General features: G+C 43.8%; 5 protein-coding genes and 1 long non-coding RNA gene across 16 annotated transcripts in view; 4 read left to right on the forward strand and 2 right to left on the reverse strand.

The window, feature by feature from the left end:
- Nucleotides 1-6,945, forward strand: part of LOC9645409 (UTP:RNA uridylyltransferase 1) — a 23,344-nt gene extending 16,399 nt beyond the window's left edge. The window contains exons 6-8 of one of the 4 annotated variants that reach the window (XR_002991208.1): nucleotides 4,143-5,920; nucleotides 5,978-6,404; nucleotides 6,456-6,945. Coding sequence is in view for 2 of the 4 variants with exons in the window: in XM_024666442.1 (XP_024522210.1) it covers nucleotides 5,978-6,379 (402 nt within the window). In the remaining 2 variants the exon portion in view is untranslated. The remainder of the gene's footprint in view (nucleotides 1-4,142; nucleotides 5,921-5,977; nucleotides 6,405-6,455) is intronic. The other 3 variants (XR_002991207.1, XM_024666442.1, XM_024666443.1) reach the window with 3 other exon arrangements.
- The window catches only part of LOC112343263 (putative disease resistance RPP13-like protein 2), a 24,036-nt gene extending 13,245 nt beyond the window's left edge, over nucleotides 1-10,791 (reverse strand). Inside the window, exon 1 of one of the 2 annotated variants that reach the window (XM_024666420.1) lies at nucleotides 10,348-10,791. In XM_024666420.1, coding sequence (XP_024522188.1) covers nucleotides 10,348-10,354 — 7 coding nt within the window. In that variant the 5' untranslated portion in view covers nucleotides 10,355-10,791. The remainder of the gene's footprint in view (nucleotides 1-10,347) is intronic. The other variant, XM_024666419.1, reaches the window with a different exon arrangement.
- The window catches only part of LOC112343264 (disease resistance protein RPS5-like), a 52,144-nt gene that overhangs the window by 4,033 nt on the left and 21,720 nt on the right, over nucleotides 1-26,391 (reverse strand). Inside the window, exons 1-4 of one of the 4 annotated variants that reach the window (XM_024666421.1) lie at nucleotides 17,993-18,371; nucleotides 17,809-17,908; nucleotides 10,167-10,324; nucleotides 8,947-10,105 (exon numbers count right to left, since the gene is read on the reverse strand). The exons of 1 other annotated variant lie outside the window; for it this stretch is intronic. In XM_024666421.1, the coding sequence (XP_024522189.1) occupies nucleotides 8,947-10,105; nucleotides 10,167-10,324; nucleotides 17,809-17,908; nucleotides 17,993-18,270 (1,695 nt within the window). In that variant the 5' untranslated portion in view covers nucleotides 18,271-18,371. Of the gene's footprint in view, nucleotides 1-8,946; nucleotides 10,106-10,166; nucleotides 10,325-16,029; nucleotides 17,590-17,650; nucleotides 17,909-17,992; nucleotides 18,372-26,391 lie in introns of those variants that run through there. 2 more of the 4 variants (XM_024666422.1, XM_024666423.1) reach the window with 2 other exon arrangements.
- LOC112343270 lies at nucleotides 1,172-24,768 on the forward strand. Of its 4 annotated transcripts, none has more exons than XM_024666438.1 (4): nucleotides 1,172-2,119; nucleotides 2,173-2,268; nucleotides 13,066-13,189; nucleotides 24,669-24,768. In XM_024666438.1, exon 1 carries the CDS (start codon nucleotides 1,222-1,224, stop codon nucleotides 1,945-1,947), a length of 726 nt encoding a protein of 241 aa, XP_024522206.1. In that variant the 5' UTR covers nucleotides 1,172-1,221; the 3' UTR covers nucleotides 1,948-2,119; nucleotides 2,173-2,268; nucleotides 13,066-13,189; nucleotides 24,669-24,768. The 4 variants fall into 4 exon arrangements, with proteins under 4 accessions (XP_024522206.1, XP_024522204.1, XP_024522207.1 ...); XM_024666436.1 differs by lacking the exon at nucleotides 24,669-24,768 and adding an exon at nucleotides 13,252-13,389; XM_024666439.1 differs by lacking the exon at nucleotides 24,669-24,768 and adding an exon at nucleotides 13,240-13,257.
- LOC112343277 lies at nucleotides 11,935-13,059 on the forward strand. The gene is made up of 3 exons (XM_024666452.1): nucleotides 11,935-12,544; nucleotides 12,681-12,876; nucleotides 12,930-13,059. The coding sequence occupies exons 1-2, from the start codon at nucleotides 12,238-12,240 to the stop codon at nucleotides 12,848-12,850; spliced, it is 477 nt and encodes a 158-aa protein (XP_024522220.1). The 5' UTR covers nucleotides 11,935-12,237; the 3' UTR covers nucleotides 12,851-12,876; nucleotides 12,930-13,059.
- LOC9645414 lies at nucleotides 24,835-25,727 on the forward strand. Its single transcript, XR_002991218.1, has 3 exons — nucleotides 24,835-24,947; nucleotides 25,003-25,251; nucleotides 25,302-25,727. It is a non-coding gene; the product is annotated as an uncharacterized LOC9645414 (long non-coding RNA).

Genomic DNA, 26,391 nt, shown 5'->3' on the forward strand with positions numbered 1-26,391 from the left:
TAGACCTACAAGTCAAGGTCGTTTCCCTCTTGCAATGCCAGCTGTGGCTCTCTATCTCTCTCTCTCTCTCATACACAAAATAGCTGGGAGGCCTTGACAGATTTTCGATGGCCTGCACAAACCAAACCAGTTCTCGTGGAACATCTTGCTGCGAACGTATGTTGCAAATCGTAGGATGCCCCCGATTCCATGGGAACAGGTTTATGGATGAGGAAAAGAAGCTGTTTGATTCGATCGCTTCTCGTGAAATATTATGATCAAGGGGCTCGACTTCGCAAAGAGGAAAGATGCTATCTCTTCTGGCAGCACCTGCTCGAATAAGGCATTTGGAAGAAGCAAAAACTCTCCTTTTAATGCGATGCCTCGGAGGAAAAACGTGCTTGCAAGAAACACAATGATTGTCAACCATACGCTCTCAAAGAGCCTATTTGACCAGAGCCATACAGGAATCTTGTGTCTTGGGCAGGCATGCTACAACGCATCTTTAAATGAAGGTGGAAGTTGCAACTTCGATGATGCCGAACTAAAACTCTCTCTCATAACTCTGGCTCTCTCTCTCTCTCTCTCTCTCAATAATAACGTTTTGAGCAGCTGTTCTTCCATCCAGGCATTTGCTGTATTCGTTCATCTTTGCATAAACCCCAGCGACCTTCACAACATAAGAGCTAGAGTGATTCACGGTGAGCACTGCAACGATTGCTACCTCGCCAATCTCATCGTCCAAAAGTATGGGGGGCTGTGGGGTACTCGACAGATGTTCACTGGAACATCTTTCTGGGAAAAATCGGTTGAGCGGAGATCCAAGAGCGATGTGGTCGCATGGAACTTGATCCTCGCAGCGTATGCCTAAAACGCTCAGTCTAAAGAGATGTTTCTTTAGAAAAACAATGATCATTCTTTGTTTTACGAGCACGCAAAGTACTTGTGTCTGAGAGTATGAGCATCGTCTTGTCTCTTGTACGGCGTTGATGCAGGCGTTTTGAAATATATGGCTCCTCTGCCGATCTTTGATGGGATCATGGCGATCTTGTCACCGACGTCTTGAAAGATCTTAGATACTATCCACGATCGCCCAGTCGCCTCCTCGAACGCGATCATGGCGATGGGTGCTGCATATCATTCTATTCCCACCCGGACGTGATCTGCAATTATCGTCTTTACTTCTCCATTCTAGGGTTCTTTCTTGGAGGGGATTTAGGTTTTTAATTGCCCGCGTGATCGATGCGGCTTGCCGGCGGAGAAGGCTCAGAAATCCCCATTACCTTGTGCAGCTCCAGAACGCCGATCAAGGCCGCCCCCAGCGCCGTCTCCTTGACAACGAAAGCTTTCGGGCCGTGCGGGATGTCCTTGGCAGCGATGTCTGCGACATGGATCTCGTCCACGCGCTACACTTGGCGAGGAACGATTTGCAAGTGGCCGTGCTCGACACTCCGGGTTTTAGAAATAGGAAGAGGCTCCAGGCGAGGAACGATTTGCAAGTGGCCGCCCACATTGTGCTCGACACTCCTGCAAAAAACTCCTGCAAAAGCTGAGGCTTCTAGGACAGCAAAAATTTCCGAGGTGAGCAATGATAGTGGAGCAGAGGATTTATATGATTCGGGAGTAGAAAGTGGAGCAATCGATGGTGGGGAAGAAGAGGTAAACAAGATTATGACTGGAGGAGGAAACGATGCCGAGGTGGAAAGAACAACAGTGGTGGAGAGCTCCATTGAGACTGTCAGGAAACATGGCGAGGCTGTTTCTAGCGCCTTAGCTGGACTTTCAATCAGAGGTAGTGCCTTGACCCACGGTAATCCCGTTAAGATGGAAGCTGGCTGTGATTCCGTGAAAGCTGAAGCTTCGGTTTCGATCGCAGCTGGATGTGATCCTACGAAAGTAGATGGCTTGGTGAAGATGGAAGCTGGTTGTTTTAGATGCAGAGAGGTGGTGGCTTCTCCAAGAGACTGAAGTTGCCGGGTACTCGACGTCCAGGGGATGCCGGATTCGAGTTGGCGAGTTCGTGTCCTTCAATTTTCCCAAGCCTGAAGCCGAAAGTAAGAAGAAGTTCTTTGAGCACAAGAAGGTTCGGCCGAAAGCAAGCTCCGACATTGTAAGGTTCTTGACAAAAGCTTCAGGAGAGGTACGTTTCACTTGACTTGTTTCTTCGTTTTAATTCTAACCATTTGCTCACAGAGAGGACGGCTTCCAGCCGACTGGTGATACCTTTGGGAAGTGCAAAATGGCACCAGAGGCTCTTTCTCTTATGAGCAGCATAGTTCTCCATTTGAGGTAGAGTTTTCTGTGTTTACCAGAGACGTTACGTATATGATGTGCTTGCAGAGTTTAAAGCCTTACGAGGAGGGGGATGAGCGCGGATTGAAGCTTCTGCAAGCTATCTTGAAGCCGTTAATGCTTCGAAGAAAAAAAGATTCAACTGATAAAGAAGAAAGGTAAGCATTTTTTTCTTTGCACCGTGCCTTGTCTTGTATTCACTCACAAGTTGGATTCACAGACCAATTCCTGTTCTCCAACCGGCTCAATGTGAAGTTATTGAATGCAAACTATCTGAGCCTGAATGCCCTTTACCACAGATCTAAGGCATGAAGAACTTCTCTTTCTTTTATTTTCTCGTTTTTTCTGAACACGTTTTTGCTTTTGTGATCAGGTAAAATTCGATCAGTTCGTTGAACAAGGTAAAGTTCTCCATAACTATGCCTCGATCCTCGAACTGCTACTTCGATTACGGCAAGCTTGTGATCATCCTTTTCTTGTTCTGAGGTAGAAAATGCATCCTCTTATGTCTGAAGTTCCTGACGTTTTCTTCGTCACGCAGCCGTGGCGATACTGAAGACTTTGCGGACCTGGGAAAGCTGGCTAGACGTTTCTTGGACAAGAATTCCTCCCAGGTGCCTTCGACGGCTATGTCAAAGAGGTGGTGGATGATATTCGTAAAGGAGAAAGTGCTGAGTGCCCAATTTGTTTGGAGATGCACGCAGTTCTTACACCATGCGCTCATTGAATGTGAGCGCCGGAGGTCCCTGTCCAATATCCGAGGTAACATATTGTTTTTTTTCTCGAGCTCTTTTCCATATCCATAGCTATCATGCAGGCGTTCCTGTACGAAATAGGAACTCATAACTGTACCAACAAGTAATCGGTTTCGAATAAATGTCGAGGAGCAGTGGAAGGAGTCGTCCAAAGTCGAGGCTCTGCTGCACCACCTCCAGACGTTAAGTGAGGCCGGGTCGAAAAGCGTTGTTTTTAGTCAGTGGACAGCGTTTCTCGACTTGTTAGAGATACCATTGAAAAGGTACGAGCGTCTTTCCTTTTGGTGCTTTCTCTTTGTTTGTGTTTCTAACAATGCACTGCCAGGAAGAACTTCTGTTTCGTCCGCTTGGACGGAACACTATCGCAGCGTCAGCGAGAACAAGTGCTCAAAAACTTCAGCAATATTCCAGCCGTGGCCGTAAGCTTTTCGTGTTGCTTACCTCCAAGAAACCACTCTATTTTGTGGACAGGTCATGCTCATGCTTTTCTCATGGTATGCGCTATAGTTATCTTTTTTAGCCATCTTCCGAGTCGAGCATCGGTCAGACGAAGAACGTATCGATCAAGCGATTCATCGTCAAAGTAAGCGCCAGTTGAAACTCTCTTTGACGTTTCTCATGTCTCTAGAGCAGGACTCGGTGGAGGAGAGAATGCAACAGGTCCAAGCGAGGAAGCAGCGATTGATCGCGGGGGCTCTCACAGACGAAGAGGTGCGAAGCGCTCGAATCGAGGAGCTCAAAATGCTATTTAGATGAGAAGAACTGGAACATAGTTAAAGAGGGGAATATTAAAGAGGGGAATATGCTTCTAGCATCGGCGCGTAGATAGTTCATAGGCTATGGATATAGGAGCTTTGGCTAGGTTACAAGCATTTCTAGGTTTCTTCGCGGCTATGGCGGACAGCGAAGGAGCAGGCGATCGCGTCGCAAGCGCGTTTGATTCCGGCAGCATCGGCGACGAGCAAGGTATGCATGCTAGGATCGCCTCGAGAAGCAGCAGCAGCGCCGGCGCCGGCGCCGCGCCGCGATTTCGCTGGCCTAGAGCCGAGTAGCCGATCTAGATTCATGCAAGCATATGATCTCTAGGAAATTGAGCTGAACGCTGAGGCTTTGCAGGCGATCGCGTCGATTCCTCTGGTCTCCGCGGCCGGGGCGGCTAGAAAGCCGGGGCGCATTCTAGAGTTTCGGGGTTTCTGGGGCGATCAGTCATGTAGCGGGCAGTGATTCTCTCACAGGGAGCTGGAAGTCAGCCATGACGTGGAATCCGCCACAAGTTCCTCCCAGCTTGTCCGCCTTGACTGCCACTACTCAGGCCGACGATGAACTGGGCGTGGATGTGTCGTCTCCCAGCGGCGATTTGCTACTCCAATTTCTCAAGAGTGGTGGGGGCGACGAGCAGCTGAGGAGCAGTAGCAGCTACAGGACCCAGCAGTCGCAGCTCACGGTCCCTGCCACAGCTTTGCTCCTTCTGGAGGAGGAGGAGAAGGTCCTCCTCCACGACCACTCTACGTCCCAGCAACAAGATTTGGTGGGTGGTCACCTCACTTCCAGCGGCACCAAAACCCACTTTTCCCTTCGGATCCATTCTTGACTCCGTCGGACCACTGATTTCGACGCTCGTTTGCTCCTCTTCCAGTCGAGAGACCGTTCCATCCGCCAGTGCCGTATCCTTCTCCAAATGCTCCGACTTTCCAGCCTGCTGATAATGTGGTTCATCCGCCGCATTCCTCTGGGGAGCTTAAAGCTCGTCCTGGCCTTCACTTCGAGTCTCCGGTGTTTGGACCCAGCGCAGCAGAGACCTCGGACTCCAAGCGCGCCCCAGAGCAGCCGAGGAGATCGGTTACACCTGCGAAGGATGACAAGCAACAATTCCACGGCAATGGTTCCGAGCTCCTTCAGTTGTTACAGGGTGGTCCTGGTCGTGTGAAGCCCACAGCCTCCACAAAGGTGGATGCTACACAGGACAGTGGGGATTCTGGAGAGCCATCAAAGAAAGGAAGTCCATCTGCTGTTCACGGCCCCATAGGACCGCCGAGGCGTCATGTCGTTTCTCCTCCGCAGAGTCCAAATGACCTCCTTGGACGTTTGTGGGCTGCTCTTCCGTCGTCAAGCCACACTTCGTTTGACGGAGAAAGCGAATGCAAGACGTCAGCCCGGAGCTTTGGCGTTGAAGTGAACGAGATGTCCCGGGAAGTCGATGGAGGTGGAGCTGCTGGTTTCGCACTTTTGAAGCGAAGGGGATCGGAGCCTGCCGCCTCGCACTACCTTTAAACGACTACGACTATAACGACTCTTAAGACAAATGATAAGCCGAGGACAAACTCAGCATCCGGAAGACTACAGGACTATCGTGGGAGATACGTAAATGGAGAGGCCGAATTTGAGCCCGGAGGCGATGACTTTAGAGATGCGGGAAGGCGTCGAGGTCCCGGTCGTGCAGACGCCAGACGCGGTGGTCGGGGTGCTGTTGGCCAGTGGATTGCGGTAAGTGAGAGGCATAAAGATGCTGAGCCAAGTGACATCACCTCCTGCGGTATCTCTGATGGAAGGGACGAGTCGCTTAAATCTTGAAACGGGACTTAGTCGAATGCTCGGAGAAAACATCAACAGGAATGGAGGATAAAACAGGCCGACTCAAAGGCAGCATTTCCAGCGGAGGAAAAACCGGACTACAAGGTTCCAAAGGCACGGTCTTTGGCATCTCAACTTGAACGTCCAGGCTTGCCATCGGGAAGTACGCAAATCTCTTCCGTTGGTGCGGCTTTTGAGGAGTCCAAACAGCGGCTCCATAATCTAGATGCTTTGGAAGGAGAAGGCGTGACGACCTCTCTAGATCTCGAGGAGCTACAAATTGACGGTCACCGTCGTGAGGGTAAAGCTCCACAGTTTACAAGGTTTGTGCTTGCTTTTTTTCTTTCTTTATTTTCATGTGTTTGTATCTCTGGTTACAGCCGAAGGAGAACCGTTTCAGGGAGTCCAGACGCGTCATTCCCATGCACAGACGTGATCTTCTTTACCGACTGGATCTGCTGAGTTTCACTCGTGAGCTTTTCTGCCTCTACGACGAGCTTATACCAACCGAAGAAGGGGAGGTCCGGAGAAGGAAGTTCTTCTCGAAGCTTAAGTCCCTTTTCGAGAGGGAGCTCCCGGGAACACGGCTCTTTCTTTTCGGATCGTGTGTTAATGCGTTTGGAGTTTGTAACAGTGACATCGATGTTTGCCTCTCCATTGATGAGGAAGAACCAAACAAGATCGAAACTCAACGTGACTCATGGGATAGTTTCTTATCCGAATTCTTAGCCATCCTCCGATCCAGAGAACTTTCCTTTCATTGTTCTTGGCAACAGGGTTGATGTCGATGGAGAGAACAGTAGAGTGGTGAGCTCTTTTGTTTCATCTCTTGCCTCACTTTAAAGCTTGTGTGTCCAGGTTTCCGAGAAGAAAGCCAAGGCCTGGTGTGCTTCCAAGGGAAACATTCTATACTTTGAGGCGTCTGCCAAGGAAGACTACAACCTGGAGGCTGCGTTTCAATGCATTGCCAAGAATGCCTTGAGGAGCGAACCCGAGGAAGACTTGTAACTTTTGCTTGTTTCTTCTTGTGATGTTTCAAGCTCACATTTAACTTCTGGCAGCAGCTATCTTCCAGAGACAATGGACATTACAAATAACAACAGATGGCCAAGATCGTCTGGCTGCGAGTGCTGATCTACTACTACTGTCCCTCTATCGATGAGTGTTTTCGCTTTCATTTTATATGTTTTTTTAATTTCTTTTTATTTTTACTCTCTCCTTTCGATCGTTGGCCTTGGATTTTTTCCCTTCTCAATTTTTTTTTCTTTTTGCTACGAAATAATTTTTCTTCTTCGATCTTGTATCTATTTACTACTAGTAGTGTGCAAATTCTTGTGTTTGTGTATTATTAAATTTTCTTCGTTTCTAATGGATTGCTAGTTGACGATAATTGTGTCACAACATGCCTAGTTTTTCTGGATTCCACAAGTCTGGGTTGAAAATAAGCAAAGGCTGTGATTGACACAAGAGTTTCCAATCCTTGGCAGTGATGCAACTTCGAAGCTGTGTAACCCTTTCATTGTCTTATTCAGCCACCAACTTCATTGTCCAAAAGTATGGGGAATGTGGCAATGTGGATGGCTTGCACAAACCAAACCAATCAGGATCGAGAGAGATCGCGCTACATTGATCTCGAAAGTGCATATTCTTAATATTGTTATGTTTTCCATATTTTACCATTTATTCTATACACAAGGTTTTAAAATACTAGTAATATCGATTTGTAAGAAAAAAAAAGAAACTGTTTCTTCTCCAAACGCTGCTGACGCTGTGAAATCTCTGTTTTCGTTTTTTGATGTCCTGCTTGTGATGCAAAATAGTCGCAGATCTTCAAGAACCCAATCAACGTCCACGGAAGGAGCAAGGTTTATTAGGCGCCGAAACTTATCTGGAGATCCGGCCGTTCCACAAGCCAAGGTGGAACTTTCGTACCTTTTGGGCACCATAGGAATTTGAGCCTTGGAAATAAGTGATTGTCTGAACTCAATTGGGGCCACACTACATCATCATGATCAGAGAGCACAAGTTCCTCCAATCCTGGAAGGGATGCAATGGATGATGGAATATCTTCGATCCCAGACAAGCGCACACGTCTTAAAAGAGTCATTTGGTCTGTTGGCTCAAAGAAATCATTGGGGAGCTTACAGCGCAAAGATAATGTGAACCGTTTCACCTTCAGCTGTGATCTCTCGGTTGGCATCAAGAGTCTCCTCATGTAACTTTTTATATCAACATCCAGTGTATCAAGGTCTTTGGGGAGTTGTGTCACAAAGAGAGGCAAATGCTCCCATGCATTATCAGGAGCCAGATTGAATGTTAAACTTTTCAGGTTTGGAAGACTTGCTGCCAAATCGTCCTTGAACTCGGACTGTGCAATGTGCAGATTTCGAAGCTCCAGACGTTCGAGGCATGGGAACGATCCATCCAGACTGAAGAACTGGATACCAATGCAGTCTAGGAGAAGTTCTCGTAGCCGTTGAAAGCCCTTTACCCAACACAAGTCTTTCATTGTCTCATTCTTTCTGATCCATAAAATTTGTAACTGTGACCATTCAAGGCTTTCGGCATTGTTTTCACCATCTCGTACCCCGTCAATGGAAAAGCTCCAAAGCTGTTTGGAATTCTTAAACATTCGCTTCCAGTCAAGTTTGATAGTCGATTGCACGCTAATGTCACATCGTCTTAGATTGACAAGTTGCCACAGGCTGGTGAAATCACCAAAGTCCATGCTCTTTGCACGCCACACCAGTGTCTCAATGCCCTCTAGTGCACCAAGGCTGTGAGGTATTTTTATTGTTGCACCATAGAGGTTTAGCTTTAAATGTCTTAGCTTGTGTAAGATTGAAATTCCACTCAAATCCACAGCTAACTCCTCAAAGGAATCAAGCTCCAGCTCTTCCAAGTTGAATAATTGAGGCAGTAATGCAAAGTTGAATTTTCTGATGTCATTGCATTTCAAAACCTTCAGTGATGTCAAGCTGAAGAGCGCATCTGGTAATATTGTCACACTTGAATATAGAAGGTCAAGCACTTGAAGGTTTCTCAGCTTGGATATGCTCTCTGCAATAAAACGGACCAAATTAACGCATCTATTCAAGCTCAATACCTTGACGTTTTGGATGTGATCTATATCCACACCAGAAATTACATTACATCCATCGAGAAGCAAGACATCTCGCACATGAATGTCAGACAAAAGGCTGCTTGTAACCTTCTTTCCAATGAATGAAACTTTAGAAAATGTTGGAGAAATCCCAGGTGGACAATCATAGCCAAACAGGCATCCCTTCTCATGCTCTTCCTGGGGTGGGTACTTCCCTTTCAAGATTCTTATGCACAGCTTGCGTACCATATCGTGCACAGTTACATACTTATACCATGGAGAACCAGTTGTCTTCACTAGGCATCTTCGTTTCAGTTCACTAACAATCTGCAGAGGCGGGAGTTCTGACCCAACCGCTATCCAACATTTTCTCAGATCATCAAACTGGATTCGCTCATCTTCTGGAAACGCAGCCACATAGAGAAAGCATTCTTGCAGCTTTTCATCCTTATTAAAGCGTCCCAGCTCGTCATAGCTAAACTTCAAGGGCCGGAACATCCGCTTCTCAATGTCCCCGTCATTCAACAAATGCATCTTCTGATAGCGTTCTTCCCACACCTGTGGCCCCTTATTCCTGTAGACAGCCATGGCACTGCCAATCACTTCAAGAGCTAAAGGGAGCCCCTCACATTTGCTAGCTATTCTCTCGGCAACTTTCACAATGTCCGGATCACTAGGTAGTGAATCACGAAAGGCAAACTTCCAAAACATCTTTTCGCTCTCGGCCTTTGATAGCATACACACACGAAATGTTTTTGCACCCAGCATGCTCAAAATGCCTTTCTTTCTGGTTGTTACCAGCACCCGGCTGTAAGAGGACGGCCCTGCTGTAAAATCCAGTCCCTTGGTCAAGCTCATTTCCCACACATCATCCAGTATCAACAAGACATGGTTGCCACGAGCAACATTTTGTGCCATCTGTTGCACATGCTCAATGGTGCCTGCATTTTGGGCCCTCTCCTTCATGTCGCCCCATTCAAGAGCGTTGAGGAGCTGGGCCCTGAGATCATCCTCCGATGCATCTTTCTTGACAGTAATCCACACAATGTTGTCATGGAAATGCTGCCGGACCCTCTGGTCATTGTGCACGAAGCTTGCAAGGGTGGTCTTGCCACACCCTCCCATTCCCAGGAGTCCAAACCATTTCCCCGGGGCTTGTGGATCCAGGAGGGCATTCACCACCTCATCCACCTGCTCCCCATGGCGGCCAAACATGTCGTTGGCCTCGGGAACACCACGCGGTACATAGTTTACGAGACCTCTGTCTTGTGGACAACTCCGTACGGAAAAGCTGGTGCTCGACTGTATCACTCTCAACTCTTCTCGCTCGTACCTTTCAATCTGCGGGAGGAGATCGTCCTCGCAAGTGCGTACCAGCTCCAAAATCGCGCCAGATCGCTTCTCCCTGCGCGATAGATCCATCTTTTAGCTTCATTGCTTCAAACATGAATTCGAATAAGCCTTACTGTGATCCAAGCAGCGCTTGCGCCTTCTCAGTCCATTCAGTCAGTTCAGTCAGCCACGCCTCAGCCTCACCAGAGTAGCGGAAATCTGGATTCCTGTGCTTGGGAGCATTAAACTTGTCAAGCGTGGCCTGGATTCTGGATGCCCTCTTCTTTAGCTCCTGCCATTTCTACACACAGCTGCCTGCCATTTCTACACACACACACACACAAAAGATAAAATGCTACTGTACCGACCGCTTTATGGGGCTCCAGATCCTGTTGTGGCGTGATCGCAAGAGTGCTTGTGCCGTGGTGTTCCATTTCCTGACACGCTCCAAGCATTTCTCGGCCGCTTCAGAGAACATAAAGCCAGGTCCATTTCGCTCCTTGTGGCGATCGAAAGCGTTGATCTTGGCCTGGATGTGGTGCGCCTTGTTCTCCAGCGTTTCAATGTTGGCATTGCAGTCTCTTAGCAGGGCCCAGAGCCAAGCCACACAAGACGCCTGTCAAGGAGCCCACAACCTCCATGCCTGTAGACCTACAAGTAAAGGTCGTCTCCCAGAACTCTTGGCCTTGGTACCCCCTCTTAAAATGAACAGTAATTCTCAGAGGGGTATAAGCTGTTACAAGTGACTTGAGTTTAATTGGAGTTGATTGCTTGCAGTAGAGCGCGTAGTAGAGGGCCTCGTGCAGCACCCTCCCTCTTGCAATGCCAGCTGTGGCTCTCTCTCTCTCTCTCTCTCTCCTCGTGCAGCACCCTCCCTCTCTCTCTCACTCTCTCTCATTGCTCCGACAAGCATGCTCCGACATTGTAAGTTTCTCCAGGAGAGGTAACTTTTGTCGCTTTGTTTTAGTTGCACACAGATAGGACGCGTTCCAGCTGACTGGGCCACGTGTTTGATTGCTTTGGGTCAGGAAAGCGTACTCTGGGTCATTCTTCACTATTTTTGAGACTAGAATTTTTGGTTTATTTTGTAATGGAAAACAATATACTTTTGAACTTGCCAAGCTTGTATATATTATATAATATATGAGGAAAAAGAAGTGAAATACACTGTAAATGCATAAAAAAATAACAACTATTAATAAAGTAATATAATAACAAATTAATATAAGTAGTTTTATTTTTTTCCACTCAAATTTAGCAAATACTTGCAAGAATTTTCTAAGCTTAATATAACAATTTTAAAAAAATTAGTGGAATTACTTCTTGAATTTAAGTTTTCTCTTGCTAACATGAAGTAATTCTATAAGAATGAAAACTATATTTATCAGTTGCCAAATGCCTACAAAATTAAAACTGAATAAACCTTAAAGTACATTGTTGAGCAGAGTGTGAAATTTAGACAATTGATTATATCTAAAGAGGCTTGGTCCATAAATACTTGGGACTACACCACTATGACATTAAAAAATTAAAATGTAATTAAAACCATAACTATTATATAAAAATTTATATGCAACACTATATCTGAATTGTGAATAAAATTATATGAACAAAATTGGCAAACATCAGTTTCAAAACTATATAGGTATCAGTAAATTATATAGAAAAGTATATGTACATTTATTCTCAAAATACAACTCAATCATATGCAAAACTATACAAAAAACCATTCATTATGATTGCCAAATAGAGCATCTATCATGATGAAAACTATGTACAAAACCATTAGTAATTAAGAAACCAATCATGAAACCATTAAAGTCACATATGGTTTAACACAACCATCTTGTTTTGGTACTAGTTATAGTAAAAAACCATATTGATGAGCGTGTTGTGGTTGTAATGCTGGGCAACACTATGCGACACTCCGGGTTTTAGAAATAGGAAGAGGCTCCAGCTTAAGGCTCCGACCCCAGCGTTGGTAAATCGTCGACGACAGGGAGTTCTAGATCTACGGTGACAACATAGGCCCCTGCGGCAAAATGTTCCATCGGCAGTGGATCGCCAAAAACTCCTGCAAAAGCTGAGGCTTCTAGGACAGCAAAACTTGCCGAGGTGAGCAATGATAGTGGAGCAGAGGATTCATATGATTCGGGAGTAGAAAGTGGAGCAATCGATGGTGGAGAAGAAGAGGTAAACAAGATCATGACTGGAGGAGGAAACAATGCCGAGGTGGAAAGAACAACAGTGGTGGAGAGCTCCATTGAGACTGTCAGGAAACATGGCGAGGCTGTTTCTAGCGCCTTAGCTGGACTTTCAATCAGAGGTAGTGCCTTGACCCACGGTAATCCCGTTAAGATGGAAGATGGTTGTGGTTCCGTGAAAGCTGAAGCTTCGGCTTCGATCGCAGCTGGATGTGATCCTATGAAAGTAGATGGGTTGGTGAAGATGGAAGCTGGTTTTGAGTCTGCAAGAGTCGAAGCTCCGGTTGGCTCAGTGAAGATGGAACCTGGTAATGATCCTGTGAAAGTTGAAACTCCATTCGGGGGTGGTAAAGCTGCCCATTTGTCTGAAGCGCAGTTGGTTCCAATAGAAAATGACACGGCTAAAGCTGCAGAGAAGCAACCGGTTGTTTTAGATGCAGAGAGGTGGTGGCTTCTCCAAGAGACTGAAGTTGCCGGGTACTCGACGTCCAGGGGATGCCGGATTCGTGTTGGCGAGTTCGTGTCCTTCAATTTTCCCAAGCCTGAAGCCGAAAGTAAGAAGAAGTTCTTTGAGCACAAGAAGGTTCGGCCGAAAGCGAGCTCCGACATTGTAAGGTTCTTGACAAAAGCTTCAGGAGAGGTACGTTTCACTTGACTTGTTTCTTCGTTTTAATTCTAACCATTTGCTCACAGAGAGGACGGCTTCCAGCCGACTGGTGATACCTTTGGGAAGTGCAAAATGGCACCAGAGGCTCTTTCTCTTATGAACAGCATAGTTCTCCATTTTTCTGTGTTTACCAGAGACGTTACGTATATGATGTGCTTGCAGAGTTTATATCAACAAGTCAGAAGCCTTACGAAGAGGGGGATGAGCGCGGATTGAAGCTTCTGCAAGCTATCTTGAAGCCGTTAATGCTTCGAAGAACAAAAGATTCAACTGATAAAGAAGGAAGGTAAGCATTTTTTCCTTTGCACCGTGCCTTGTCTTGTATTCACTCACAAGTTGGATTCACAGACCAATCTTGTTCTCCAACCGGCTCAATATGAAGTTATTGTATCCATATCCATAGCTATCATGCAGGCGTTCCTGTACGAAATAGGAACTCATAACTGTACCAACAAGTAATCGGTTTCGAATAAATGTCGAGGAGCAGTGGAAGGAGTCGTCCAAAGTCGAGGCTCTGCTGCACCACCTCCAGACGTTAAGTGAGGCCGAGTCGAAAAGCGTTGTTTTTAGTCAGTGGACAGCGTTTCTCGACTTGTTAGAGATACCATTGAAAAGGTACGAGCGTCTTTCCTTTTGGTGCTTTCTCTTTGTTTGTGTTTCTAACAATGCACTGCCAGGACGAACTTCTGTTTCGTCCGCTTGGACGGAACACACTCGCAGCGTCAGCGAGAACAAGTGCTCAAAAACTTCAGCAATATTCCAGCCGTGGCCGTAAGCTTTTTGTGTTGCTTACCTCCAAGAAACCACTCTATTTTGTGGACAGGTCATGCTCATGCTTTTCATGGTATGTGCTATAGTTTTCTTTTTTAGCCATCTTCCGAGTCGAGCATCGGTCAGACGAAGAACGTATCGATCAAGCGATTCATCGTCAAAGTAAGTGCCACTTGAAACTCTCTTTGACGTTTCTCATGTCTCTAGAGCAGGACTCGGTGGAGGAGAGAATGCAACAGGTCCAAGCGAGGAAGCAGCGATTGATCGCGGGGGCTCTCACAGACGAAGAGGTGCGAAGCGCTCGAATCGAGGAGCTCAAAATGCTATTTAGATGAGAAGAACTGGAGTCCTTAGCAACTTATATCAGTGTACATAGTTAAAGAGGGGAATATGCTTCTAGCATCGGCGCGTATATTCTTCTGATAGTTCAATGTAGGTTTCTTCGCGGCTACGGCGGACAGCAGGCGATCGCGTCGCAAGCGGCGACGAGCAAGGTATGCATGCTAGGATCGCCTCGAGAAGCAGCAGCAGCGCCAGCGCCGGCGCCGCGCCGCGATTTCGCTGGCCTAGAGAGCCGGAGTAGCCGATCTAGATTCATGCAAGCATATCATCTCTAGGAAATTGAGCTGAACGCTGAGGCTTTGCAGGCGATCGCGTCGATTCCTCTCGTCTCCGCGGCCGGGGCGGCTAGAAAGCCGGGGCGCATTCTAGAGTTTCGGGGTTTCTGGGGCGATCAGTCATGTAGCGGGTAGAGCCGTTGGTGCGGCTTTTGAGGAGTCCAAACAGAGGCTCCATAATCTAGATGCTTTGGAAGGAGAAGGCGTGACGACCTCTCTAGATCTTGAGGAGCTACAAATTGACGGTCACCGTCGTGAGGGTAAAGCTCCACAGTTTTACAAGGTTTGTGCTTGCTTTTTTTCTTTCTCTATTTTCATGTGTTTGTATCTCTGGTTACAGCCGAAGGAGAACCGTTTCAGGACCTCTGAAGAACTAAAGGTATGCATATGCATATTCTTAATATTGTTATGTTTTCCATGTTTTACCATTTACTCTATACACCAGATTTTAAAATACTCAAAACCACGAGAGTAAAGTAATATCCTGAGAATACGATTTGTAAGAAAAACAGAAACTGTGTCTTCTCCAAACGCTGCTGACGGCTTGGAAATCTCTGTTTTTGTTTTTTGAGTGATGCAAAATAGTGTAGCATTTGCGCAGATCGAGAACCCAATCGATGTCCACTGAAGGAGCAAGGTTTAATCCCAGAATGTTATCTGGAGATCCGGCCGCTCCTCAAGCCATGGTGGAACTTTCGTAGCTTTTTGGCAGCGTAGGACTTTGAGCCTGGGAAATAAGCCAAGGCCGTGATTGTCTGAACTCAATTGGGGCCACACTACATCATCATGACCAGAGAGCACAAGTTCCTCCAATCCTGGAAGGGATGCAATGGATGATGGAATATTTTCGATCCTATTCAAGGTTACATCTCTTAGAGCAGTCATTTGGTATGTTGGCTCAAAGAAATCATTGGGGAGCTGCCTCATACAGCCCGTCCGCAAAGATAATGCGAACCCTTTCACCTTCAGCTGTGATCTCTCGGTTGGCATCAAGAGTCTCCTCATGTAACCTTCTACTCTCAGTCCATCAAGGTCTTTGGGGAGTTGTGTCACAAAGAGAGGCAAATGCTCCCATGTATTATCAGGAGCCAGATAGAATCTTAACCACTTCAGGTTTGGAAGACTTGCTGCCAAATCATCCTTGAACTTCGACTGTGCAATGCGCAGATTTCGAAGCTCCAGATGTTTGAGGCATGGGAACGATCCATCCAGACTGAAGAACTGGATACCACTGCGGTCTAGTTGAAGTTCTCGTAGCCGTTGAAAGACCTTTAGCCAAGACAGGTCTTTCATTGTCTCATTGTTTATGATCGTTAAAAGTTGTAGCTGTGGCCATTCAAGGCTTTCGGCATTGTTTTCACCGTCTTGTACCCCGTCAATGGAAAAGCTCCAAAGCTGTTTGGAATTCTTAAACATTCGCTTCCAGTCAAGTTTGATAGTCGATTGCACACTAATGTCACATCGTCTTAGATTGACAAGTTGCCACAGGTCGGTGAAATCACCAAAGTCCATGCTCTTTGCCCGCAACTCCAGTGTCTCCATGGCCACTAGTGCACCAAGGCTGTGAGGTATTTTTATTGTTGCACCATAGAGGTCTAGCTTTAAATGTCTTAGCTTGTGTAGGCTTGAAATTCCACTCAAATTCACAGCTAACTCCTTACCGGAATGAAGCTCCAGCTCTTCCAAGTTGAATAATTGGGGCAGTAATGCAAAGTTGAATTTTGTGGTATTATCGCATTTCAAAACCTTCAGTGATGTCAAGCTGAAGAGCGCATCTGGTAATATTGTCACACTTGAATATAGAAGGTCAAGCACTTGAAGGTTTCTCAGCTTGGATATGCTCTCTGGAATAAAACGGACCTGATCAGAGCAGTGAAGCAAGCTCAATACCTTGACATTTTGGATGTGATCTATAATAAGACTGACATCCACACCAGAAATTCCATAACATCCATCGAGAAGCAAGACATCTCGCACATGAATGTCAGACAAAAAGCTGCTTGTAACCTTCTTTCTGATGAATGAAACTTTAGAAAATGTTGGAGAAATCCCAGGTGGACAATCATAGCCAAACAGGCATCCCTTCTCGTGCTCTTCCTGGGGTGGGTACTTCCCTTTCAAGATTCTTATGCACAGCTTGCGTACCATATCGTGCACAGTTACATACTTACCCCATCGATCATCAGTTGTCTTCACTAGGCATCTTCGTTCCAGTTCACTAACAATCTGCAGAGGCGAGAGTTCTGACCCAACCGCTATCAAACATTTTCTCAGATCATCAAAGTCGATTGGCCAATCTTCTGGAAACGCAGCCACATAGAGAAAGCACTCTTGCAGCTTTTCATCCTTATTAGACAGCTCGTCATAGCTAAACTTCAAGGGCTGGAACATCCGCTTCTCAATGTCCCCGTCATCCAACAAATGCATCTTCTGATAGCGTTCTTCCCACACCTGCGGCCTGTCATGCCTGTAGTCAGCCATGGCACTGCCAATCACTTCAAGAGCTAAAGGGAGCCCCTCACATTTGCTAGCTATTCTCTCGGCAACTTTCACAATGTCCGGATCACTAGGTAGTGAATCATAAAAGGCAAACTTCCAAAACATCTTTTTGCTCTCGTCCTCTGATAGCTCATGCACAGGAAGTTCCTTTGCACCCAGCATGCTCAAAATGCCTTTCTTTCTGCTTGTTACCAGCACCCGGCTGTAAGAGGACGGCCCTGCTGTAAAATCCAGTCCCTTGGCCCAGCTCATTTCCCACACATCATCCAGTATCAGCAAGACACGAATTCCACGAGCAACATTTTGTGCCAAGTGCTGCACATGCTCAAGGGTGCCTGCATTTTGGGCCCTCTCTCTCATGCCGCCCCAGTCAAGAGCGTTGAGGAGCTGGGCCCTGAGATCATCCTCCGATGCATCTTTCTTGACAGTGATCCATACAATGTTGTCATGGAAATGCTGCCGGACCCTCTGGTCATTGTTCACGAATTTTGCAAGGGTGGTCTTGCCACACCCTCCCATTCCCAGGAGTCCAAACCATTTCCCCGGGGCTTGTGGATCCAGGAGGGCATTCACCACCTCATCCACCTGCTCCCCATGGCGGCCAAACATGTCGCTGGGCTCGGGAACACCATGCCGTACATAGTTTACGAGACCTCTGTCTTGTGGACAACTCCGTACGGAAAAGCTGGTGCTCCGCTGTATCACTCTCAACTCTTCTCGCTCGTACCTTTCAATGTGCGGGAGGAGATCGTTCTCGCAAGTGCGTACCAGCTCCGAAATCGTGCCAGATCGCTTCTCCCTGCGCGAAAGATCCATCTTTTAGCTTCATTGCTTCAAACATGAATTCGAATAAGCCTTACTGTGATCCAAGCAGCGCTTGCGCCTTCTCAGTCCATTCAGTCAGTTCAGTCAGCCACGCCTCAGCCTCACCAGAGTAGCGGAAATCTGGATTCCTGTGCTTGGGAGCATTAAACTTGTCAAGCGTGGGCTGGGTTCTGGATGCCCTCTTCTGTAGGTCCTCAATGTGGACATTCAGCTCATGCTCGTGACCTTGGATGTGCGACAGGAGATCGTCGTAGGCACTTAAGGACTTCGCGATGTCGTTACTCCGCTTGTACCTATAGGAAGTGGAGAAGTTCAACCAGCTGCCTGCCATTTCTACACACACACACACACAAAAGATAAAATGCTACTGTACCCACCGCTTTATGGGGCTCCAGATCCTGTTGTGGCGTGATCCCAAGAGTGCTTGTGCCGTGGTGTTCCATTTCCTGACACGCTCCAAGCATTTCTCGGCCGCTTCAGAGAACGTGAAGCCAGGATTCTGCTGCTTGTGAACACTGAAAGCTTCGATCTTGTCCTGGATGTGGGGCGCCTTGTTCTCCAGCGTGTCAATGTTGGCATTGCAGTCCCATATCTTCTTAGCAGGGCCCAGAGCCAAGCCACACAAGACGCCTGTCAAGGAGCCCACAACCTCCATGCTTGTAGCCCTACAAGTAAAGGTCGTCTCCCAGAACTCTTGGCCTTGGTACCCCCTCTTAAAATGAACAGTAATTTTCAGAGAGGTATAAGCTGTTACAAGTGACTTCAGTTTAATTAGAGTTGATTGCTTGCAGTAGAGCGAGTAGTAGAGGGCCTCGTGCAGCACCCTCCCTCTTGCAATGCCAGCTGTGGCTCTCTCTCTCTCTCTCTCTCTCATTGCTCCGACATTGTAAGTTTCTCCAGGAGAGGTAACTTTTGTCGCTTTGTTTTAGTTGCACACAGATAGGACGCCTTCCAGCTGACTGGGCCACGTGTTTGATTGCTTTGGGTCAGGAAAGCGTACTCTGGGTCATTCTTCACTATTTTTGAGACTAGAAATGTATATGGTTTTACTTTTGAACTAGGATAGTTTATATGTTTTAATATAGTTAACACTCTGGAACTTGATTTATAATATTAAGGACATCAAGAATTATTTTAAAATTGGACTAAAACTTGATTTTCCTTATGGATTTTCAACTACATATAAAAGATGTACATTCATGTAATTTATTCATATGACAATATTCTTTTGATAAGAGCATAGGTTGTGCTGTTTAACAAACATATGATGTTTTTGACTGGAACTTTTATGAAAAAATTCCCACACTTCAATAAGAAAATAAACAAATTTATATTGTTTTTATTTGCTGCAGAATGTCCTTTTTTAATTCTATATGAATTGGGATTGTTGGTTACAACTTCCATACATATAACATATAAATGTTCTATTGCAAACATCTTTACCACATATTTAATTCTTCCTTGGATCCTCATAATATAATCAATTGCCACTTCTATAGAATTGTCTTTATTGTTACTTCTATAGTAGTGTCCTTATTGTGGGCACCTTCTGGAAATTTGTGATAAATTACATCCAAAACTAAATAAAAGTAATTCCAAACATTGTTATAGTATGGCACAATGTAAACTTCTCTAACTAGAGTATTCATTAGTAAGATGCAAATATGATTAAATTGAATATTCCCTAAAACTAAAATATGAGAACCTATGTGGTGATATTTCATTAGAGTTCTTCTTAGTTCACCTACATAGTAACTGAGAAAAAATTATTAACTTCTACCAAAGAAATAGATAGATAGACAATTTCTCACTAGTAGTATTTAACACAAATAAAGATTTCAATTGCACCCCTAATCCCAACTAAGAATATCTTTATAATTTGAGTAAAATATATATCACTTGGAAAACCATATAGTTATAAGCATGAAATATAATATGATTATTACAAACCTACCACCATAGTTGTGTTTTGCTTTTGCACTATGATCTTAGCATGTATTGCCACAATTTTTAATTCTTCCTCTTTCATGACATTTTCTTCAACCAAATTATCATTAGGTAAACTATTCATCACTCATTCCAACATCACTAATGACAAATATAATGTTCTCTCACAAATCATATCCAAACCCATTTGCTAGATTATATGGTTCTGACTTTCCTCCCAAATCCACTCTATTATTTGTCACCGTGCTAACTTATGCATTTTTAGTGAGAGTAAGTGTTTGCCTATGCTTATAGAAAGTAGATTTGGTGAAAAAATAACCTTTTGCTGCCCTTGTTGTAACATATGATAGACAACAATAATTTTTCTTTCTTTTTTGCTTTAGTTTGGTATGAACCATTGAGATGTGTCATTTTCTGGCTAATCTAGTGATTCCAATCCCCAGACAAATATTACAATCAACATTACAAGGCAAGCACATTCTTGCAAAACTTGTGAAACTTAAAAATACACAATTATCACATATCTTTTAGTGTTTTTAATGTTGTCAGCCTCGTGGTTTTTTGCTGCTTTCTTTCAAAAACATAATATTGTTATAAATATTTTTTTTGAGGTATTTTTCAAGTCCTTATTTAGCAAATTCATAATGGAGGTAGAGGAGATAAATTGCCCAATCCGTAATGCTTTTTGGGATTGGGCTTATAAGTAACATTTGATAAGCATAGAACATAGGAAGGTTAAAGCTTTTTACTTGTTTTTATTGATAGAAGTTTTTTTATTTTGGTATCATGCTTACTTTAGCAAAAATCTTTAACTCTTTGAGTTAGGTAAGGATAATTGCTTTTCTCTAAGGCTATAAAGGTTTTATGAAGATCTTGCTTATATCCTTATGCATCTAATGTGCCAGTTATGTTTTTAAATGATTTTTTATTTGATTTTGGAAATCTTTTATTTACAATTCTTATATGCACTACTATTTTGTGTTGTTAGAGCTTACCATTGCATCCACAATAACATTAATATGTCTTCAATTGATCTTAATATGATGCAAGATAAATGACTATTTAAGGATGACCTGTGATTTGCAAATGATTTTGGACTTGGAAGATGATTGAGGTTGGGATCGATGGCATAGATGGCATGCTGTTGTTTTATATTATAGCAAGGTCCACCAACCATGGTGCTATTTGGCCTATAAAGCAATTAGAATTGGTAAAGTGATGTTTTTAATTATACATTTTTTAATATAGTTATGTGTTTGGATTATTAGGGTATAAGTTGTTTGAAAGAAACTCCATACCCTAGAAGTAAATAAAGAGTCAAAATAGTCTAATGATGCAACTATGGAGATAGAGCGAGCATAATTAGCTAAAATCAATATAAATTTGTTACTTAATTTATATATATTTTTTACATTTGAACTTCCCACATGTGAGATAGGGTTTGCATAGTAGGGTTTAGTGGGCGGCGAGATTGTAAAGGTGTTAAGTTTTGTATCTGCTTATCGTTCTATTTGAATTGACAAGCTGAGATAAGGTAAGCAATGGGTGAAAATACACAAAGTGAATCCCTTTTTTTTTTCCTAAAATATTGATGACCTTAGCAAAATTGAATGGACCATTTAGCAAGGGATTGTATAAATATATTATGAGTGTTTGTTTGGCTAGAGTGTTGCCAAACTTCAATAACAAAATTGAGAGTGATGGATTTTTTAGAGAGGATTATTTCAAGCTTAACATTCCGATATGGATGAGCATTGGAGCAAAAAAAAAGGATGCAATCCAATTGACAAAGAAACTCAAAAATCTCAATGATTCGTCGGAATAGATATGCTATAAAAAGCATGCCCAAAATAAAAGCCCTTCACGAAAACAATAGTACCAGCCAACACTCACTTAAGAATAAAACACACAAAATCAAGGATTATAAAAATAGCAACCAAGGTTTGCAACACCAATTTTTAATGTTAAGTACTCCAAGCGCTTACTAGATTTTTTATTAACTTTATTTAGCAAGAATCTACTTTATGAGTTATTGTAAATCTTTCCTAACTACAAAAGAGGATACTTCAAATGTGAAAGGTAAGTGGAGCAAAGAACTAAACTAATTGAGCAAGTTTTTGAGTGTAAAATAAATAATCAGTTCCTTTTGTATTTATGAGTTCAAAATAAAAGAGATCTTCATTATATTGTGATATCAACTTCAGAAAGTAGTGGTTGCTAAAATAGAGCAAATAAAAGAGTTTATAAAGTACTTGTATGACTAGAGTGTTGTAAATCTCCTTGCATTTAAGTTAAATATGTAGATCTTGAGTTTTTTAAAGTACAAACCATATTAGTTTCAATAGAAAAAACCTCATAGTTTTCAATATAACTTTTGCAATATCTTCAAATAGCAAGGATAACAATTTTAGATAAATGGCAATGAGTTAGAACTACAATAGTTAAGAAAGTTTATAGTGGCACATTCATTTGAAAGTATAAAGCTCTACGAGTGAGGATAATTTCACTCATAGATAAGGATTTACTGGCCAATATAAAGGTTTTTTTTCATATGTGAGGTAAATTTTTTTTAGGATGGCATTTTAAAATTATGCTCAACACTAAAGAAAAAGGTATGGACTAATTTTAAATTTTAAGTTCAGGAGATGTATTGGCCTAAGTGCATGAAGGCCATTGTCATTGGCAAGGATAATGAAAAAATTATTAAAGCAGTATTATTTTCAAAAGAATTTTATAGTTTTTTAATTTTTGTTTATGTAGCTCTAGACTGAATCATATGGCAACGGATGTGAGGAGCAACCCCCATACCCTACTAAACAAAATTGATGAAGAAATTGAGTGTGAGATTATAACCAAAGAAGAAAAAGGTAAATTTCATAGTATAACTTAATTGTATATATGGATTAATATTTTCTGGCTCTATTTACAAATAGAAGAACACTGAAAGTGCTTCCTTAAATAATTTTTTATTAAAATGTGGATAATATTATAAAAATTTTTTATTGTTTTGCAACAATCTTCACTAAATTTTTTTTTTTTGGCTTGTGTGTATTAATTATAACTAACTTGTATAACTTTGTAAGTGTCATCCACAATAGTAAAAGCTTAGCCTATGGCCATAAATATTTATAAGGAGGTGTATTGATTCTTAAGCTTGTATATATTATATAATATATGAGGAAAAAGAAGTGGAATACACTGTAAATGCAAAAAAAAAATCAACAACTATTAATAAAGTAGTATAATAACAAATCAATATAAGTAATTTTATTTTTTTCCACTCAAATTTAGCAAATACTTGCAAGAATTTTCTAAGCTTAACATAGCAATTCTAAGAAAATTAGTGGAATTGCTCCTTGAATTTAAGTTTTCTTTTGTTAACATAAAGCAATTTTATAAAAATGAAAACTATATTTACCAATTGCCAAATGCTTGCAAAATTAAAACTGAACAAACCTTAAAGGACATTGTTGAGAAGAGTGTGAAGTTTGAATAATTGATTATATTTAAAGAGGCTTGGTCCATAAATACTTGGGACTACACCACTATGATATTAAAAAATTAAAATGTAATTAAAACCATATCTATAAATATGGTTTTATATATAAAAATTTATATGCAACACTATATCTGAATTGTGAATAAAATTATGTGAACAAAATTGGCAAACATCAGTTTCAAAACTATATAGATATCAGTAAACTATATAGAAAAGTATATGTACATTTATTCTCAAAATACAACTCAATCATATTCAAAATTATACAAAAAACCATTCATTATGATTGCCAAATAGAGCATAAATCATGATGAAAACTATGTACAAAACGATTAGTGGTTGTGGTCCCAAAAGCAATGCATTAACAATTAAGAAACCAATCATGAAACCATTAAAGTCACATATGGTTTAACACAACCATCTTGTTTTGGTACTAGTTATAGTAACAAACCATATTGATGAGCGTGTAATGCTGGGCAACACTATGCGACACTCTGGGTTTTAGAAATAGGAAGAGGCTCCAGCTTAAGGCTCCAACCCCAGCGTTGGTAAATCGTCGACGACAGGGAGTTCTAGATCTACGGTGACAACAAAGGCCCCTGCGGCAAAATGTTCCATCGGCAGTGGATTGCCAAAAACTCCTGCAAAAGCTGAGGCTTCTAGGACAGCAAAAATTGTCGAGGTGAGCAATGATAGTGGAGCAGAGGATTTATATGATTCGGGAGTAGAAAGTGGAGCGAGGTAAACAAGATCATGACTGGAGGAGGAAACGATGCCGAGGTGGAAAGAACAACAGTGGTGGAGAGCTCCATTGAGACTGTCAGGAAACATGGCGAGGCTGTTTCTAGCGCCTTAGCTGGACTTTCAATCAGAGGTAGTGCCTTGACCCACGGTAATCCCGTTAAGATGGAAGCTGGTTGTGGTTCCGTGAAAGCTGAAGCTTCGGTTTTGATCGCAGCTGGATGTGATCCTACGAAAGTAGATGGCTTGGTGAAGATGGAAGCTGGTTGTTTTACATGCAGAGAGGTGGTGGCTTCTCCAAGAGACTGAAGTTGCCGGGTACTCGACGTCCAGGGGATGCTGGATTCGTGTTGGCGAGTTCGTGTCCTTCAATTTTCCCAAGCCTGAAGTCGAAAGTAAGAAGAAGTTCTTTGAGCACAAGAAGGTTCGGCCGAAAGCGAGCTCCGACATTGTAAGGTTCTTGACAAAAGCTTCAGGAGAGGTACGTTTCACTTGACTTGTTTCTTCGTTTTAATTCTAACCATTTGCTCACAGATAGGACGGCTTCCAGCCGACTGGGCCAAGTGTTCGATACCTTTGGGAAGTGCAAAATGGCACCAGAGGCTCTTTCTCTTATGAGCAGCATAGTTCTCCATTTTTCTGTGTTTACCAGAGACGTTACGTATATGATGTGCTTGCAGAGTTTATATCAACAAGTCAGAAGCCTTACGAGGAGGGGGATGAGCGCGGATTGAAGCTTCTGCAAGCTATGTTGAAGCCGTTAATGCTTCGAAGAACAAAAGATTCAACTGATAAAGAAGGAAGGTAAGCATTCTTTTCTTTGCACCGTGCCTTGTCTTGTATTCACTCACAAGTTGGATTCACAGACCAATTCTTGTTCTCCAACCGACTCAATGTGAAGTTATTGAATGCAAACTATCTGAGCCTGAACGTGATTTTTATGATGCCCTTTACCACAGATCTAAGGCATAAAGAACTTCTCTTTCTTTTACTTTCTCTTTTTTCTGAACACGATTTTGCGTTTGTGATCAGGTAAAATTCGATCAGTTCGTTGGACAAGGTAAAGTTCTCCATAACTATGCCTCGATCCTCGAACTGCTACTTCGATTACGGCAAGCTTGTGATCATCCTTTTCTTGTTCTGAGGTAGAAAATGCATCCTCTTATGTCTGAAGTTCCTGACGTTTTCTTCGTCACGCAGCCGTGGCGATACTGAAGACTTTGCGGACCTGGGAAAGCTGGCTAGACGTTTCCTCCCAGGTGCCTTCGACGGCGTATGTCAAAGAGGTGGTGGATGATATTCGTAAAGGAGAAAGTGCTGAGTGCCCAATTTGTTTGGAGATGCCAGAGGACGCAGTTCTTACATTGAAAGTGCCGTGAGTGCCGAGAATGTGGACGATCGAGCATCGGTCAGACGAAGAACGTATCGATCAAGCGATTCATCGTCAAAGTAAGCGCCACTTGAAACTCTCTTTGACGTTTCTCATGTCTCTTAAGCAGGATCCAAGCGAGGAAGCAGCGATTGATCGCGGGGGCTCTCACAGACGAAGAGGTGCGAAGCGCTCGAATCGAGGAGCTCAAAATGCTATTTAAATGAGAAGAACTGGAGTCCTTAGCATTTTTTTAACTTACATCAGGTTAAAGAGGGGAATATGCTTCTAGCTTCGGCGCGTATATTCTTCAATGTGTCATAGCTAGGTTTCTTCGCGGCTATGGCGGACAGCGAAGGAGCAGGCGATTGCGTCGCAAGCGCGTTTGATTCCGGCAGCATCGGCGACGAGCAACGTATGCATGCTAGGAGCAGCAGCAGCGCCAGCGCCGGCGCCGCGCCGCGATTTCGCTGGCCTAGAGCCGGAGTAGCCGATCTAGATTCATGCAAGCATATGATCTCTGGGAAATTGAGCTGAACGCTGAGGCTTTGCAGGCGATCGCGTCGATTCCTCTCGTCTCCGCGGCCGGGGCGGCTAGAAAGCCGGGGCGCATTCTAGAGTTTCGGGGTTTCTGGGGCGATCAGTCATGTAGCGCGCCTTGACTGCCACTACTCAGGCCGAGGATGAACTGGGCGTGGATGTGTCGTCTCCTCCACGACCACTCTACGTCCCAGCAATAAGATTTGGTGGGTGGTAGCAGCACCAAGACCCACTTTTCCCTTCGGATCCATTCTTGACTCCGTCGGACCACTGATTTCTACGCTCTCCTCTTCCAGTCGAGAGACCGTTCCATCCGCCAGTGCCGTATCCTTTTCCAAATGCTCGGACTTTCCAGCCTGCTGATAATGTGGTTCATCCGCCGCATTCCTCTGGGGAGCTTAAAGCTCGTCCTGGCCTTCACTTCGAGTCTCCGGTGTTTGGACCCAGCGCAGCAGAGACCTCGGACTCCAAGCGCGCCCCAGAGCAGCCGAGGAGATCGGTTACACCTGCGAAGGATGACAAGCAACAATTCCACGGCAATGGTTCCGAGCTCCTTCAGTTGTTACAGGGTGGTCCTGGTCGTGTGAAGCCCACAGCCTCCACAAAGGTGGATGCTACACAGGACAGTGGGGATTCTGGAGAGCCATCAAAGAAAGGAAGTCCATCTGCTGTTCACGGCC

The sequence above is a fragment of the Selaginella moellendorffii genome, unplaced genomic scaffold (assembly GCF_000143415.4).
Source record: "Selaginella moellendorffii unplaced genomic scaffold, v1.0 SELMOscaffold_141, whole genome shotgun sequence".
NCBI lineage: Eukaryota > Viridiplantae > Streptophyta > Lycopodiopsida > Selaginellales > Selaginellaceae > Selaginella > Selaginella moellendorffii.